Below are 15,116 nucleotides of genomic sequence, written 5' to 3'. Positions count from 1 at the left end.
AACAGGATATACACGGCAGGGAAAGACAGCATTGATTGCTGGGGGGATGGAGCAATTACAATGAGTTTTATACAGTTTTAGCACAAGACAGCGGATCTCCTCTGGAATGTGGCATGTGATGATTGGACAGGATGTGCTTAAAATTGACCTGCTCAATATTCCTGCTGACTGACTCACAGAAATACATTTCCTATTTAATATGGAAATACAAAGTACAGTTTGAGTTTATACCAATTCATGTGACCTGCAGAAACCTACAAATTCAATGAATTAGAATAAGTATGAACTTTACTTGGTAAAATCAAAGTTGTCCATTTCCAGTTTAAACAATATGACATGTATTTGAGTACTCACAAAATGACATGTCCTTTCAGACATTCTTGAATCCCCCACCACATATTAATCTTCATGAATGGTGTGGGATAGAGTTTCTGTTTGTGTCCTCGTGTTTCCAATTTAGTTTATTGTTCAGGTTTTGCTCAAATGCATTTGAATTATCACACAAATTCTCCATGAGCTTGTACAATCACATAGTGATTTAAAACATAAATATTAGGCATTAAGAAGTATTCTTTTTGTAAGAGTGTTACCCTGTGAGGTTCTATAAATACAGTTGAAAAGGGGATTATTTGCAAACCACTGAAAATGACTTAAAATAATTAAACTGAACCATTTACTATTTTAATCAGTCTAAAAAAAATCTTCCTCGCTGTATCATAACCGTCAAGCCAGGAAACCAAGCTAGTTTAATAAGGAGTGCAAAAGAGAATGTAAGGAGCAATTATGTAAGGGCATAAAATGTCCAGTAATGGAGATGCCAGTCAAGTGCAGTATTTAGTCCTGGATGATATTGAGTGTTTATGCAACTGCACTTAATCAGGCAAATGGTGAGTTTTCCATCAGACCTCCTGACCTAAACTTTGCAACTGACAGTGAGGGTTTAATGGATCAGCAGATGAGTCACTTATCAGAGAGTACTCATTAACTGTCCTGCTTTTGTAGCCACATTGCTGATATGGCTGGTGCAGTTAATCCTTCAGAGTGACATTTCATTTAAGAAAACAGGTCTCTGCGCCAACACTCCCTGAATTAGACAAGATAAGCGTGCATTCAAATGCATCTATTTTCTCACCAGCTCAGAGCACTGTAAGCATTTGTTACTGTTTTTACTACAAATGATAGCTATACCCTGAGCTTGATTTGTCTTGCTTTGGAGAATGATACTTTAGCGGCATAACTCTGTACCTACTCATTTGTGTTTTTGTCCTGAACTATATTTAGTTCAAGGTCCCCAAGTGTGGCCAGAGTTGCTTCCGTCAGTATGTTAAAAAACAACTATATCCTGGACTCAGAAAACACATCAGAAAACCACATATTGTTAATTCTCATTGAGTGAATTTGTGTAATTTCATCTAATCTGTAGTAGCAGTATTTATCAGAGCGTGCTAGCCCAGCTGTACAATTGCCAAAATCGAGTGGATGCTGCAAGAAATCATAGAATCCCCATAGTGCAGAAAAAAAACCATCTGGCCCATCAAGTCAGCACCAACTCTCCAAAACAGCATCTTACTCAGGCCCACCTCCCTCTGCCCTATCCCTGTAACCATGCAAATTTACCATGGCTAATCCACTTAACCTGCACATTTTTGGACTGCTGGAAAAAACTGGAACATCCAGACGAAACCCACCCAGACATGGGGGGAACATAAAATCTCCATACAAACAATCACCCAAGCCTGGAATCATGTTAGTTTAGTCTTCATTTCCCCCCTTTACCTCATGCCCTCAGGCTTTATGCTCTTTTACTGTGTTGTCTATTTTCCATCTTCATAGAACCATAAGCTGCAACTTCCTTGGTTCGCCACACTCATGAAGGGCAGAATGAGCCAGTAAAATCATGCAAAAGCCTTGGAATCAGGATCATGCCCGATTTCTTGGCTCTCACAATCTTACCAGAACCAGATTTCCGGTGTGGCCAGCCTCTCACCATTTCTGGTGACAGGCTGAATAAATTATTTGAATTTATTCAAATCATCATTTATATCTGTTTAGCAAGCCCAGCACTCATTGTCTGAGCTCACATGCCAAAATGGTCTCGACGGGTGAGGTTCTCTCCAGCAAGGTAAACACCTACTCCCCATGAACGAGGAACAGCTGTGTTGCCATCGCCAGTAGAACTGGAGGCCACTGAGGTCTCCTCGGGAGGTTGAGGGCCAGAGGGGGATGCTTCTTGGGCACCTTGGCTCTGCCTGCTTGGCACCTTGGGGCCTGATGAGGGGGTATGGGGGGTGGGGCCTAGTGAACAGAGCCTGTGGAGCAGAGCCTGGAGGGTTGGGGTATATGGGGGACAGGTCCTGGAGGGGTGAGTCCTATGGGGCGGAGCCTTGAGGGAGTGGGCACCTGGAAGAGCGGCACCACACTAGACTACTCCAATCGGGAAGGGAGGAGGATGGCTGCACACTCTGCAATTGTGATCTTTAGGGATGGGGGGGGTGGAGCACTGCCACTCTGCCTGCAATCACTCTGGGGAGGAGGGAGGGACCATTGCCACTCTACTTGTGATTGGTGGGGAGAGGAGGGCCCGCTGCCCCTCTGATTATGATCAGTGGGGGGTGGGGGGGCACTATCCATCTGGGTGGTGGGGATGATATTTTCCGGTGGTGTGGGGCTCGTGATTGGCCATGGGCCCCCCCATTTGCAGGGTGGGAGGAGAGTTGAGGCTGGCTTTCTCTCCGTCTGTCACGCTTCTGCTGTTGGAATTGCGCATGTGTAGCCACAGAAGTCTGCACATATGCAAAGCTCCCTCGGCTGCCTGAACAAGCTGGCTGCTGAATTAAGCCCTGCCCACTGTCTCTAGTAGGTAGAAACAGTCTGGCTCATTTTTCCAAGTGCAATGTGCACAAGACTGGGAGTAAAAACTCACCCAAAAAACAAATCTGCAACTCTCCCATTTTCACATTAGCTGGACGGTTAGAGCCTGAACTTTACTGTCCTACCCACCACAGGAACCAGAGCGGGCAAGGGGCAGAACATGGAAAGGTCTGCTGACCTAGGGCGAGATTTTATGGTTTTGAATTGAGTGAGGCCGTAAAATCCCGCCCAGAATGTTTCTTGTAAAATTGTGCTCCTAGAGTCATTGAACAATACAGCATGGAAACAAGCCCTTTGGCCTAACCAATCAATGCTGACCATGGTGCCCTCCCGGCTATTCTCAATTGCTTGCATTTGGCCCATATCCCTCTCATCCTATAGATTAACTGACCTTATTGAATTCTTTCTCTTTCTCATCTATGTGCACACACACATCTTGTGGCTGGTCTTGAGTGCCAGTTCTGTGTTTTTGTGTGTGTGTGTGTCTCTCTATCTCTCTCACACATACTCACATATCTCCAGCTCAGTATCTATACAGGACCTTATCCTGAAATATTCCTTTAAAATAGATATTTATTTATGGCTTCCCTACAATTCTCCTGGAACAAGATTCTTCTGCATGAATATCATTCAAAAAATGTCCCAATTTACGGCTTGTCTATAGGAAGATTATCATTTTGGTTCAGGTTTTTCAACAATTACTTGTCAAAATTCAGAAAGCTTAACATTGGCACAAGTATTTATGTTAAACTGTGGAGATTAGTTTTCTCTGTAAAAGAATACTTTTTTCAATACAACAGGCATGGAAGCATGCAGTGAAGAGGACTGACAAACTCATTATAAACCAAATGTTCAGATTTTTCTTTAAGTGTCCACGCTGCAATTAATGTGCATATCTGCCTGCAATTTGTGCCAAGGAAGGAATACCCAACTGAATTATGAATCACCAAAGGTTGCTGGTTGATTGCATTGCTCCACAGTTAGCTTCACAAAAATGGCATTCCAAACTGAATGTTCCTGTGATTTTCATGAAGTTGCTGCATTTACACATTAATAACTCATTAAATAATCACAAAAAGGTAAGTCTAGTAAGTAACAACATAACTATCCTTTTAATGGGGTCATTGTTCATGACTGCCAATCAACCTTCTTAACCAAGAGGGGTGAACAATTCAAAGTGTTGAACCTTATGAATTGACTAAAGAGATTTTAAAGCCATTAATTATTAAAAAAAGATTCTTTGTGTTCTTTCTTTTGGCCTCTTTATCTCCCCCCTCTCTCAATATAATGCTTCTTTTCCTTGTTTAGTTTCTCTTTGTGTACCTGCAATAACCATGAATTCACACCCTTTAATTCATCTGCATTTGCAATGTTTCCTGTGTTTATTGAGTCAGGAGACAAGCTATTTATCACATTCTACATCAAGGACCTGTTGCCCTCACTGGTCAGCTCACATTTCGTCAAATTTGTGGGCAAAAAATTCTGAAACCGAAACATGAGAAACAACAGGAGAAACATGAGAATTAACAGGATTCACTGTGTTCCAGTGAAATCTAAACATCTATTTCATAAAAAAATGAATGCTACATATTATTTAAATTATTCTTCATTCTTTGGCCAAGCACTAAAGAAATTTGACCTGAGAAAAATAGCACTCAAACAGGCTCAGTTTTCTCACTTCACCTTTTTTCTGATTAATTAAATTTGCATGAGGAATACTGGGTGAAACTTTCAACTGATATTACTGGCAGGAATGGCAGGACCTGTCACAGGCTGGGAAAGAATTGACAGTTTCAGTGGCCTTTAATGTGGCTCTTTAAATTAACCAAGGCATTAGCATCCTGCCTCAGGGTTTCCCAGCTAAGCAGAATGGATGGATGGATAGGATGCTGGGTTGATTCTGACAAAGGAAGGATTTCAATTAAAGGAACCCAGCCTGGGTCAGAATAGCTGAACTGGACAATGACTCCTGAAGCTGCAGCAACCACAGGAATGAAGAGCAAACCAGGGAAGGGTTTTTTTTGGGTCTCTGACTCTTATCTGGATCCTGCTGTGGGATTTGAGGGACTCAAATAAGATGGTGTTTCCCTAGGATGGAAGGAAAAGTGATGTGAAGATGCCGGCATTGGACTGGGGTAAACACAGTAAGAAATCTCACAACACCAGATTAAAGTGCAGCAGATTTATTTGGTAGCACAAGCCACTTGCTTTCAGAGTGCTGCTCCTTCATCAGATGAGTGGGATTTCGCTTGATGAAGAAGCAACATTCCAAAAACTAGTGGCTTGTGCTACCAGATAAACCTGTTGGACTTTAACTTGGTGTTGTGAGACTTCTTTACTGGAAGGAAAAGGCCAGGCTCTCAAACCACGCATGGAAGATGGTAAAGAAGTCAAGCAGAAGTGTGCACCCTCCAACCTGCGGCCCATGAGGTTGCAAGAACAAATCAAAACCAAACTAACATCCTCAGAGATCATAGCCTGTTACAACCCAGAACTTTCCACGATTGTGGCAATTGATGCATCAGCAACAGGAGAGGGAGCTGTAACATTCTAGTCTGAAAAGATGGCAAATGACAACCTGTTTATTATGCATCCAGGTCATTAAACAACATTGAACAGTGTTGTGCAGTTATCAAAATGATAGCTGTTACATTTCAATTCAATTCAGTTCAACTTTATTGTCATTGTATTTGTATTTGGGCACTATACAATGAAAAGTGAGTTTGCAGGCTCCCAAGATGCAAAGAAAAAAGCAAATGCAAGTGGTCATTATAAAATAGTGTCAATAGTCATTAACTGTATTGCACAATACCCATGCAATACATGCATATTGCACAATACCCATCACCTGGGAATATATTAAAGGATGGAGTACCCTCCCAGATGGCAGGAGGGTAAACAGTCTATGGCTGGGATAGGTGGGATCTCTATTAATGCTGAGAGATCTTTGCAGACAGTGTTTGTGATAAATGTCCTTTATGGCTGGATTGACTTGATCATGTGAGAAATTCTCTGAGTATGTAATATGCTTCCACTTTAAGACTGAGACAAATCACAAGCTGTTAGTAATGTTGCACAAGGGGTCACAATGAAGCCTGAAGAATGCTGTGTAAAGAGGAAGTCACATAAATATGTGGCACATCACCAGGTAGCAAATCTGGAAAGTTTGCACCGGGATTGCCATCTGCTGTGCAAGACTCATGTCATCAGTCAGCAAATTGAACACATTATAGAGTGTAATATAAAAGCAGTTGCCGAACAGAAAATACTTTGCATAAATTCCAAAGTTGTTGTATAAATGCACCCTTGAAGCATGCTCAGATCCTAAACAGTGCTTTCCTTACAAAATATCTGCAGCAATATGACTATTTGATGGGTGAATAAGGGTGACAATTCACATTAGAGTCCATATAGACAGTGGAAATAAGAGATTTTCATTCCATCATTTCATTCAGTCTACAGTAACAAGTTATATGGTGTCTTGATATTGTGAAATATCCTATGGCACTTCACAAGAGTGAATGCCACATTGAGCCAAATAAAGAGGCATAAGGTCAGGTGGCCAGAAACTTGGTCAAAGAGTAGATTTTAAGGAGCACATATTTTTTTCATTTGTTCATGGAATGTGGGCATCGCTGGCTAATGCTCAACCCTAACTGCCTTTAGAAGGTGACGGTAAGCTGCCTTCTTAAAATCCTTCTGATATGATTCCATGCATGATGCTGTTCGGAAGAGATTAGTGATTCTCCTAGAGCCTGGAGGTATTCCGAGGAGATCAAAGGAGGAGAAAGGTAAACATGCAGAGGCTGAAGGAGGGAATTCCAGAGATTCAGGGCCTCTGTAGCTAAAGGCCTTTGTGCCAACGGTGGAGCGATTATAACCAGTGATACTGGAGTTCACAATTGGAGGCTCCTCGGATGATCCACTGTTATTATTCTGGACACATTTGTCCACGAAAAAAATTCCACTGTTACTTCTTGGATGTGGATTTTATAAAACGAAAATTCCTGAAATGGTTGAGAAACAAAAGTTAGAGTATATTTCATTCATTAGTAATTCTGCTTCATGACGCACGTGTCAAAAAATCCCAGCCACGTGAGAAATTGGGATGGTGCCAAAATATGCAGAGCCCAGCCGGAGAGTGTCCGTAACGCAACTCCAGAGGTGATAATTCTGCTGTTGTTCTTCGCGGCCTTGAACATCTGACAAGTACGTGAGAGAGCGAAGCTGAAAAAATTCCTGACAAAAACAACTAAACATAACATCTTACGTCAACCCATCAATTCCTGGATGGCAACCCCCTTATGTTTAACTCCATCCCGGATTTGGAAAGCTCCGACACAAAACTGGCCAGAGAGACAACAACAACAACACCGGATTTAGGAAACTGGGGGGTGGGGGGAGAATGCAGGGCAGGCGAGTGATTAAAAAGGCGGCGGTGGCGGCGGTGGCGGGCTAACTGCTGAGTGCTGAGAGGGGCAGGTGGCCGCGTTGAGTGGACAGGTGCGGGCTGAGTGGGCAGGTGCGGGCTGAGTGGGCAGGTGGGGGCTGACTGGACAGGTGTCTGGGCTGAGTGGGTAGGGTGTCCGGGCTGAGTGACAGGTGCGGGCTGAGTGGGCAGGTGGGGGGCTGAGTGGGCAGGTGCGGGCTGACTGGACAGGTGTCTGGGCTGAGTGGGTAGGGTGTCCGGGCTGAGTGACAGGTGCGGGCTGAGTGGGCAGGTGGGGGCTGAGTGGGCAGGTGCGGGCTGACTGGACAGGTGTCTGGGCTGACTGGACAGGTGTCTGGGCTGAGTGACAGGTGCGGGCTGACTGGACAGGTGTGGGCTGACTGGACAGGTGTCTGGGCTGAGTGACAGGTGCGGGTTGAGTGGACAGGTGCGCGCTGAGTGGGTAGCGTATCTGGCTGAGTGCAGGTGTCCGGGCTGAGTGCAGGTGTCCGGGCTGAGTGCAGGTGTCCGGGCTGAGTGGGTAGGTGCCCAGGCTGAGTGGGTAGGGTGTCCGGGCTGAGTGCTGAGACGCGGGGAGCGGACAGAGACAGCAGTGTGTGTGTGTCAGTCAGTATGTGCAGTGCGGGCTGCTTGCTGCTCCTGGTGCTGTGGCCTGCGGCGGCGGGCGCCTTCACTTTGAAGTACGCGGTAGACTGTTCCTATTCCTGTGAGCGGAACACCGCTTGCCCCGCCACGGCGGGCTGCAAGAAGACCGTGCTGGATGACTGTGGCTGCTGCAAGGTGTGTGCGGCCGGCAGAGGGGAGGTGTGTTACCGCACCGTGGCCGGGATGGACGGGGTTAAATGCGGACCCGGCTTGCGGTGCAATTTTAACAGCCAAGAAGACGACTTTGGAGACGAGTATGGCATTTGCAGAGGTAAACACACACGGGAAATCCAGGTGGATAGAGAATTGGTTAACTAACAGAAAGCAAAGAATGGGGGTAAATGGGTGTGTTCTGGTTAGCGATCAATGACTAGTGATGTGCCTCAGGGATCAGTGTTGGGACTGCAATTGTTTACGATTTACATAGATGATTTGAGGTTGGGGATCAAGTGTAGTGTGTCAAAATTCACAGATGACACTAAGATGGGTGGCAGAGCAAAGTGTGCAGAGGATGCTGAAAGTCTGCAAAGGGATATAGATAGTCTAAGCCAGTGGGTGAGGGTCTGGCAGATGGAGTACAGTGTTGGTAAATGTGAGGTCATCCATTTTGGTAGGACTAACAGCAAAATTGACTATTTAAATAGTAAAAAAAAAGCAGCATGCGGTTATGCAGAGGGACCTGGGTGTCCTTGTGCAGGAATCTCAAGAGTTGGTTTGTAAGTGCAGCAGGTAATTAAGAAGGCAAATGGAATTTTGTCCTTCATTGCTAGAGGGATGGAGTTTAAAAACAGCAAAGTTATGTTACAGCTGTTTAAGGTGTTGGTGAGGCCACACCTGGAGTACTGCGTACAGTTTTGGTCTCCTTACTTGAGAAAGGATATACTGGCACTGGAGGGGATGCAGAGGAGGTTCACCAGATTGATACTGGAGTTGAGGGGGTTGGCTTATGAGTAGAGACTGAGTAGACTGGGGCTGTGCTCAATGGAATTCAGAAGAATGAGGGGAGATCTTATAGAAACATATAAGGTTATGAAGGAAATAGATCAGAAAAAAGCAGGGAAGTTGTATCCACTGGCGGATGAAACTAGAACTAGGAAGCATGGCCTCAAAATAGGGGGGAGCAGATTTAGGACTGAGTTGTGGAAGAACTTCTTCACACAAATGGTCGTGAGTCTGTGGAATTACTTGCCTAGCGAAGAGTTGAGGCTATCTCATTGAATGTTTTTAAGGCAAGGATAGATACATTTTTGAACAGTGAAGGAATTAAGGGTTATGGTGAGCAGGCAGGTAAGTACAGCTGAGTCCACAAAAACATCAGCCATGATCTTATTAAATGGCAGGGCAGGTCAGATGGCCTCCTCTTGCTCCTAGTTCTTATGTTAAGTAAAACAATGTGGCAATGGTGTTTCAGCGCACCTGCTGCTGGTGGTATTTATTTATTTGGTTACAATTTGAGCAAATTGACTCAGAGGACCTGGCTAAGATACTTTGTCAGAGGGTCAGTGCAGACCAGACAGGCCGAGTGGCCTCTTTTGCTCCGTAGGGATTCTGTGATTATATGAAATGGTATTTCTTTGACCCAGAAATCAGGGTGGTATGGGTCACTTTGAGAACATTTGAAAAAGGATCCGAAAGTTCCAGCTGTTAAACACTGGAATGAAGCTATCCAGCACTTCACACTCCCTCCAGTTTCTCTAACCTCACTGTTGCTTTTCATGCTGCAAATCAGTGGCCTAACAATGAGATAGAAAAACAGCACAAAATGCTGGAGTTCATCTAGCAGTGGCTCCCTGCAAACCCCATGTGAAGTTTTTTGTGTTTGAGTACATTGGCAGAGTTTTCCAGTCACTTTTGAGTAGTTAGAAATGATCCCTAGTCCCTACTTCCCAGGATTGCCTGTCTGGGGTGTAGATGTTAGGCTGAGCAATGTGAGCTTGCAAGTCACAATGTTATTCAACTCTCAGCCTGTACAACATCCAAAATGACATTTAGAAAAAAGTAAAATTGAAACATTTTGGCAATGACTAAATCCCCTGCTTTCCAATGGCTGGGTAAGAGACCAGAATCCTGTGTGGGCCAGCATTAGGGCACACAGTAAAGAGTTGTGCAGCCTGCTTGCTGCTTGTTGATGCAGAGAGAGCAGGCATCAGACTGCCAGTCCATGTGGGACAGGGGAAGCCCTTAATCCATCTCCTCGCTTGCTCCAACAAACAATTCAAAGTCAAATTAAATCCAATTCCGGGTATAATTCTGAAACTGATTCCACTCTTGACATTGCGCTTACAGCCGTATTGATACATTTAAATAGACCTTCCGTGGAGATCCCTCCATTATTTTGACGGATCTCAGTTATAATGAAACTAGATTTTTTAAAATATCTGGATCTGACACCTTTCCAATGACATGATGTGAGATTTAGTCTTGCATTTAATTTCTTTAATTGTCACTGAATGTTTAGAAAACTGAATTGGAATTTAAATTCTAATGCAGGTTATAAATTAGCGACACATATTCAGAATACTGACCAGGCACGATTCAAACAACATATGAATAAACCATTGTGGATTATATGGAGGCGCGATACGATCTCATATATGATCTTTATCAATCCAATTTCAGTAAAGTTATCTTCAGACTAACATATTTCGTTTCCGTATTGGGATTTTACTCTTTCAGATTGTCCCTTCGGAACCTATGGATTAGAATGCAGGAAGGTGTGTAAATGCGCCTTTGGGATCTGTAACAGAGAGAACGGCCAATGCATGAAATTCCCGTTCTTTCAAATCCCTGAGACAAAACCTGGAATCCGGCGGAAATCTGAATCTGTTCCAGGTAATGCACGGCAATACTCGGAATTCTCTCCGTATCCATTTGAATGTTAAAATTTGCAAATAATTGATGAACATAAATACTGGCGATGACAAAAGAAATCAAAAATATTACCCATCCTGACAGAATAACGATGCACAATTCGAAATGTTAAATAGTGAACGATGTTGCAGTGGATCTGCCATTCTAGCTAAGGTGTTTTAAGTGCCATGTAACATCTCTGTACCTCACTGCCATTTTTAAACAGAAGCCGAGCAAGGATCGGGATTCAGCAGCAATGAGCTGAAGCAAAATGTTCTCAAAGATAAAACAAACAGCTCCACTGGAGAAAAGCGGCAAGCCCCTCGCTGATGTTTGTCTGGATCTCTGTCATAGGAAAAGAGACCTGCCATCAAAATCTGTGTTGGAACTTACTTTATAACCCAACTACTATATGCGGTATTTAAATACATGTCTACGTGGACATCGAAATGTTGTTTGTACAGAAGCACTATTTTGTTTATAGCTGACATTCTTGACTTTATTTTCGTTTTGTAGAAAGTGCCTTAACAAACATTTTAGATTTTCAACTTGAGTTGTTGCTTTTGGAAAATCGCATGCAAACATCAACCTAAAGGTAGGAAATAAATAGTAGTCAAAGAATCCCAAAAACCACCAGCTGCCAGGCCATATCCATAGCCCTTCAACGTACCGATAGATAAGACTTTGGAATAAGCACCTGCCCATTTGTTTCTCATTGCAAAACTCACCCCCACCCCGGAGAACCTTGCTTTTGTGTTTGCTCCTTTAACAAATTTTTAGCACACTAAGTCAGGCCTGACTTGGATAATAACTTAGATAATAACTCACACCCAAGTAAGTACCTTCAACACCTAGCCTCCATTCCTGGATAAAATTTGGGGAAAAGCTAGGCATTGGACTGTAATCATCTACTTACCACTCTAACATTTCCTTCACTTTCCAATTACATCTATTGTTTTCTTATTTCACTAGTGCTCCCATGCTTGATTTGTCTTTGAACTTTCTTTTCTTGTTTAACCTAAGTTTTAAAAACAGCTTATTGCTTATATTTGGTCATCCCAATATCCCCAAAGGCTTCAAGGAAAAATATGTTGCGAAGTTTCCTATTCCTCCTTTACCTCATTCTTTCTCAGGACCTCAGAATTGCTGAATCTTTATCTCCCTAAACAACCCACCCCTTCTGCAACCCAAATTTTCTAAATTCCAAGTTTGCTATCGTCTAATTGCTTCCTGGCTGATTCTCACTTCTGATTTTCATTATTGATAATGTCCCACTCTACTGATCATTAAAAAAAAGTAAAAACAAAATACTGCGGATGCTGGAATCTGAAACAAAAACAGAAAATGCTGGAAAATCTCGGCAGCTCTGACAGCATCTGTGGGAAGAGAATAGAGTCAATGTTTCAAGTCTAGATGACCCTTCATCAGAGTAAAAATAGAGTATTGTGCATGTAAATTGGCAAGGATAGCAGCTACTGTATGACAGTTTTGCTTCAGAAAATGTAGTCAATAACATTGCACACCAAACTGCTGACAGCAGTCAACTTTCTTAAAAATGCATTGTGATCTCTTGCATGTCATGTTCCATAGTTGGCTTTTTAACCAGCCATGTATTGTGCACAGCTTTAGACCATTCATTAAATAAGAAATAGCATAGATTTTTACTGTTGTTAAAATATTGTAAAACTAGATATACCTTTAGTATAAAATAATGTAAATATTTTACATTAGATATTAGAACAAACTTTTGAATTCCTATTTGTGCTTCACTATGTACATATTACTACAAAGCTAGCAGAGTGGTGTATGAAAGGCAGTTATCTTTAGTAAATGAATAGGGAATGATTAAAATGCACAGTAGGTCTTTGAGTTGTTAAAAATGAAAGCTTAGCTGATGTTTGAGATGGGAAGCTATTCTAAAGAAATTGCACCAAAATGTTAATTATCTTCCAAATTTGAGTACACTGAAAAATTATGCTTTTCCAACTTTTAAAATTTATTTAAATGCTCCTGGTTCTACTTTATATTTTCAAAGTTGATTGCAGATCTATGTAATTATATCATGAATTGGCTATAAGGTATCGTGGTGGTGCATGAATCTTATGTAGCAAAAATGTGAATAAATTCAAATCCATCCTGAAGGTGCATGGATTATAAAAATAAATGTTTACTGTACTTAAGAAAGCATTTTGGCTCATACTTCAACATTTCTGTTAGGGTTAATACTTTCTTCAGGTGAGGACTGCAGATTTCCTTCTCTGAAGGACATTAGTGAGGCAGATGGATTTTTCTGACAGCAATGGTTTCATGGGCATCAGTAGATTCTTAATTCCAGATTTTGTTTTTACTGAATTCAAATTCCACCATCTGCCATGGGGGATTTGTAGTGAGTAGTTAATCTCTCCAAAAGCCCGTCCACCATCCGCAATTCACAAGTCAGAAGTGTGAATACTTGCCACTTGCCCAGATGTGTGTGTTTCTAACAACACTCAAGAAACTTAACACCATCCAGGAAGAAACAACCTGTTTGATTGGCATTCCATTCACCACTTTTGACATTCACTCTATCCACCAACTGCACACAGTGTCCATTATATATGCAATAGTAACTATTGTTACTACAGTGTATATATACACAATATGTTGTATTGCAGGAACTCACCCAGTCTCCTTTGACAGCATGTTCCAAACCCATGACCTCTACCACCTGGAAGGACAAGATCCAGTAAACGTATGGGAAATGCCACCACCTGCAAGTTTCTCTCGAAGCCCCACACCATTCTGATTTGGAACTATACCACTGTTCCTTCATTATTGCTGGATAAAAATTCTGGAACTCTCTTCCTAACTGTACTGTTACATCCCCAGGACTGCAGCAGTTTAAGAGGGTGGCTCACTGCCTTTTCAGGGGTAATTTGAGTTTGACAGTGGGTACTGGGCTAGCCAGCGATGCCCAAACTCTGAAAAAATAAGTTTTAAAGCATTTTAGTTTATGTGTGTCAGACTAATTGGCCAATAGGTCCCTGATTTCTCTCTCCTTCCTTTCTTGAGCAGAAGGGTTACCTTTAATCCTTTCCAATGCATGGGGACTCTTCCTGAACTTACTGGGATTTCTGAAAGATCAAAACAAATGCATTCACTATCTATGCAGCTAACACTTTTTTAACAGATGTTGGTCTCCAGGGATTTTGTCAGTATTTAGTCATTTTGATTTCTCCAGTACTTTTTCTTAGCAATATTATTACTTCAAATTCCATTGTGCTTTTTTGTGCTTTTTGCTGCGCAGGCAAACATTCCTTTAACATCTCTGCCATTGTCTTAATTCCTCCCATCTCTGACTTTAAGGGACCCTCATTTACTTTCTCTAATTTTGTCCTTTTTTGACTTCTTGTAAAACACTTTTTTAAGCTGCTTTATACATGCTAATTTCAGGCATTATTTTTCTCTCAATCACCTTTGCATGGAATCCCTACAGTACAGAGGGAGGCCATTTGGCCCATCGAGTCTACACCGACAACAATACCACCTGGCCCTATCCCTGTAACCCCACATACTTACCCTGCTAATCCCTCTGTCCTACACATCCCAGGACACAAAGGGGCAATTTAGCATGGCCAATGAACCGAGCCTTCTTGGTCATTTTTGAATTTTTTTTGTTACATGTTCTCAATCATGAAGCTTAGCCTTTTTGGCATTCATTGCAAAGGAATTGGAGGACAAGAATAAAAATGTTGGCCACAGTTGTACAGAGCTTTTGTAAGACCCCATTTGGAGCAGTATGTGCAGTTTTGGTCTCTATGGTTTAGAAAGGGTATGCTTGCATTGGAGGCAGTACAGTGAAGGTTCACTAAATTGGAATCTAATGGAATTCTTTGAGGAACTAGTAATTAATAGAGTTGACCATGGAGAACCAGTGGGTGTGGTTTATTTAGATTTTAAGAAGTCTTTCGACAGGGTCTCACATAACAGACTACTATGTAAAGTTAAAGCATGGATGGAGGTAATATCTTAGATGGATAGAAAGCTGGCTAGCAGATAGGAAGCAAAGATTGGCAGCTGTGACTAGTGGGGTTCCACAAGGATCTGTGTTAGGATCCCAACAATTCACATTATCTATTAATGACATGGAAGAGAGCACTAAATGTATTATCTCTAAATTTGCAGATGACACAAAGTTGGATGAGATGTGAGAAGAATACAGAGATGCTTCAGCATGATTTGGACAGGCTGAGTGTGTGGGCATATGCATGGCAGATGCAGCGTAATGTGGATAAATGTGAGGTTATCTACTTTGGTAGCA

At 42.3% G+C, this 15,116-nt stretch overlaps 1 protein-coding gene across 1 annotated transcript; it reads left to right on the top strand.

Moving 5' to 3' along the window:
* The first annotated feature begins 7,712 nt into the window (after positions 1–7,712).
* On the top strand, positions 7,713–13,716 carry esm1 (endothelial cell-specific molecule 1). Its single transcript, XM_080185709.1, has 3 exons — positions 7,713–8,237; positions 10,643–10,798; positions 11,043–13,716. Exons 1-3 carry the CDS (start codon positions 7,934–7,936, stop codon positions 11,144–11,146), a joined length of 564 nt encoding a protein of 187 aa, XP_080041835.1. The 5' UTR covers positions 7,713–7,933; the 3' UTR covers positions 11,147–13,716.
* The last annotated feature ends 1,400 nt before the right edge of the window (positions 13,717–15,116 follow it).

Source organism: Carcharhinus amblyrhynchos, chromosome 1 (assembly GCF_965287045.1).
Source record: "Carcharhinus amblyrhynchos chromosome 1, sCarAmb.v2.hapA, whole genome shotgun sequence".
In the NCBI taxonomy this organism is placed as follows: Eukaryota; Metazoa; Chordata; class Chondrichthyes; order Carcharhiniformes; family Carcharhinidae; genus Carcharhinus; species Carcharhinus amblyrhynchos.
The sequence above is the reverse complement of the archived record's forward strand: the minus strand, read 5'-3'. Positions and strand labels throughout refer to the sequence as shown.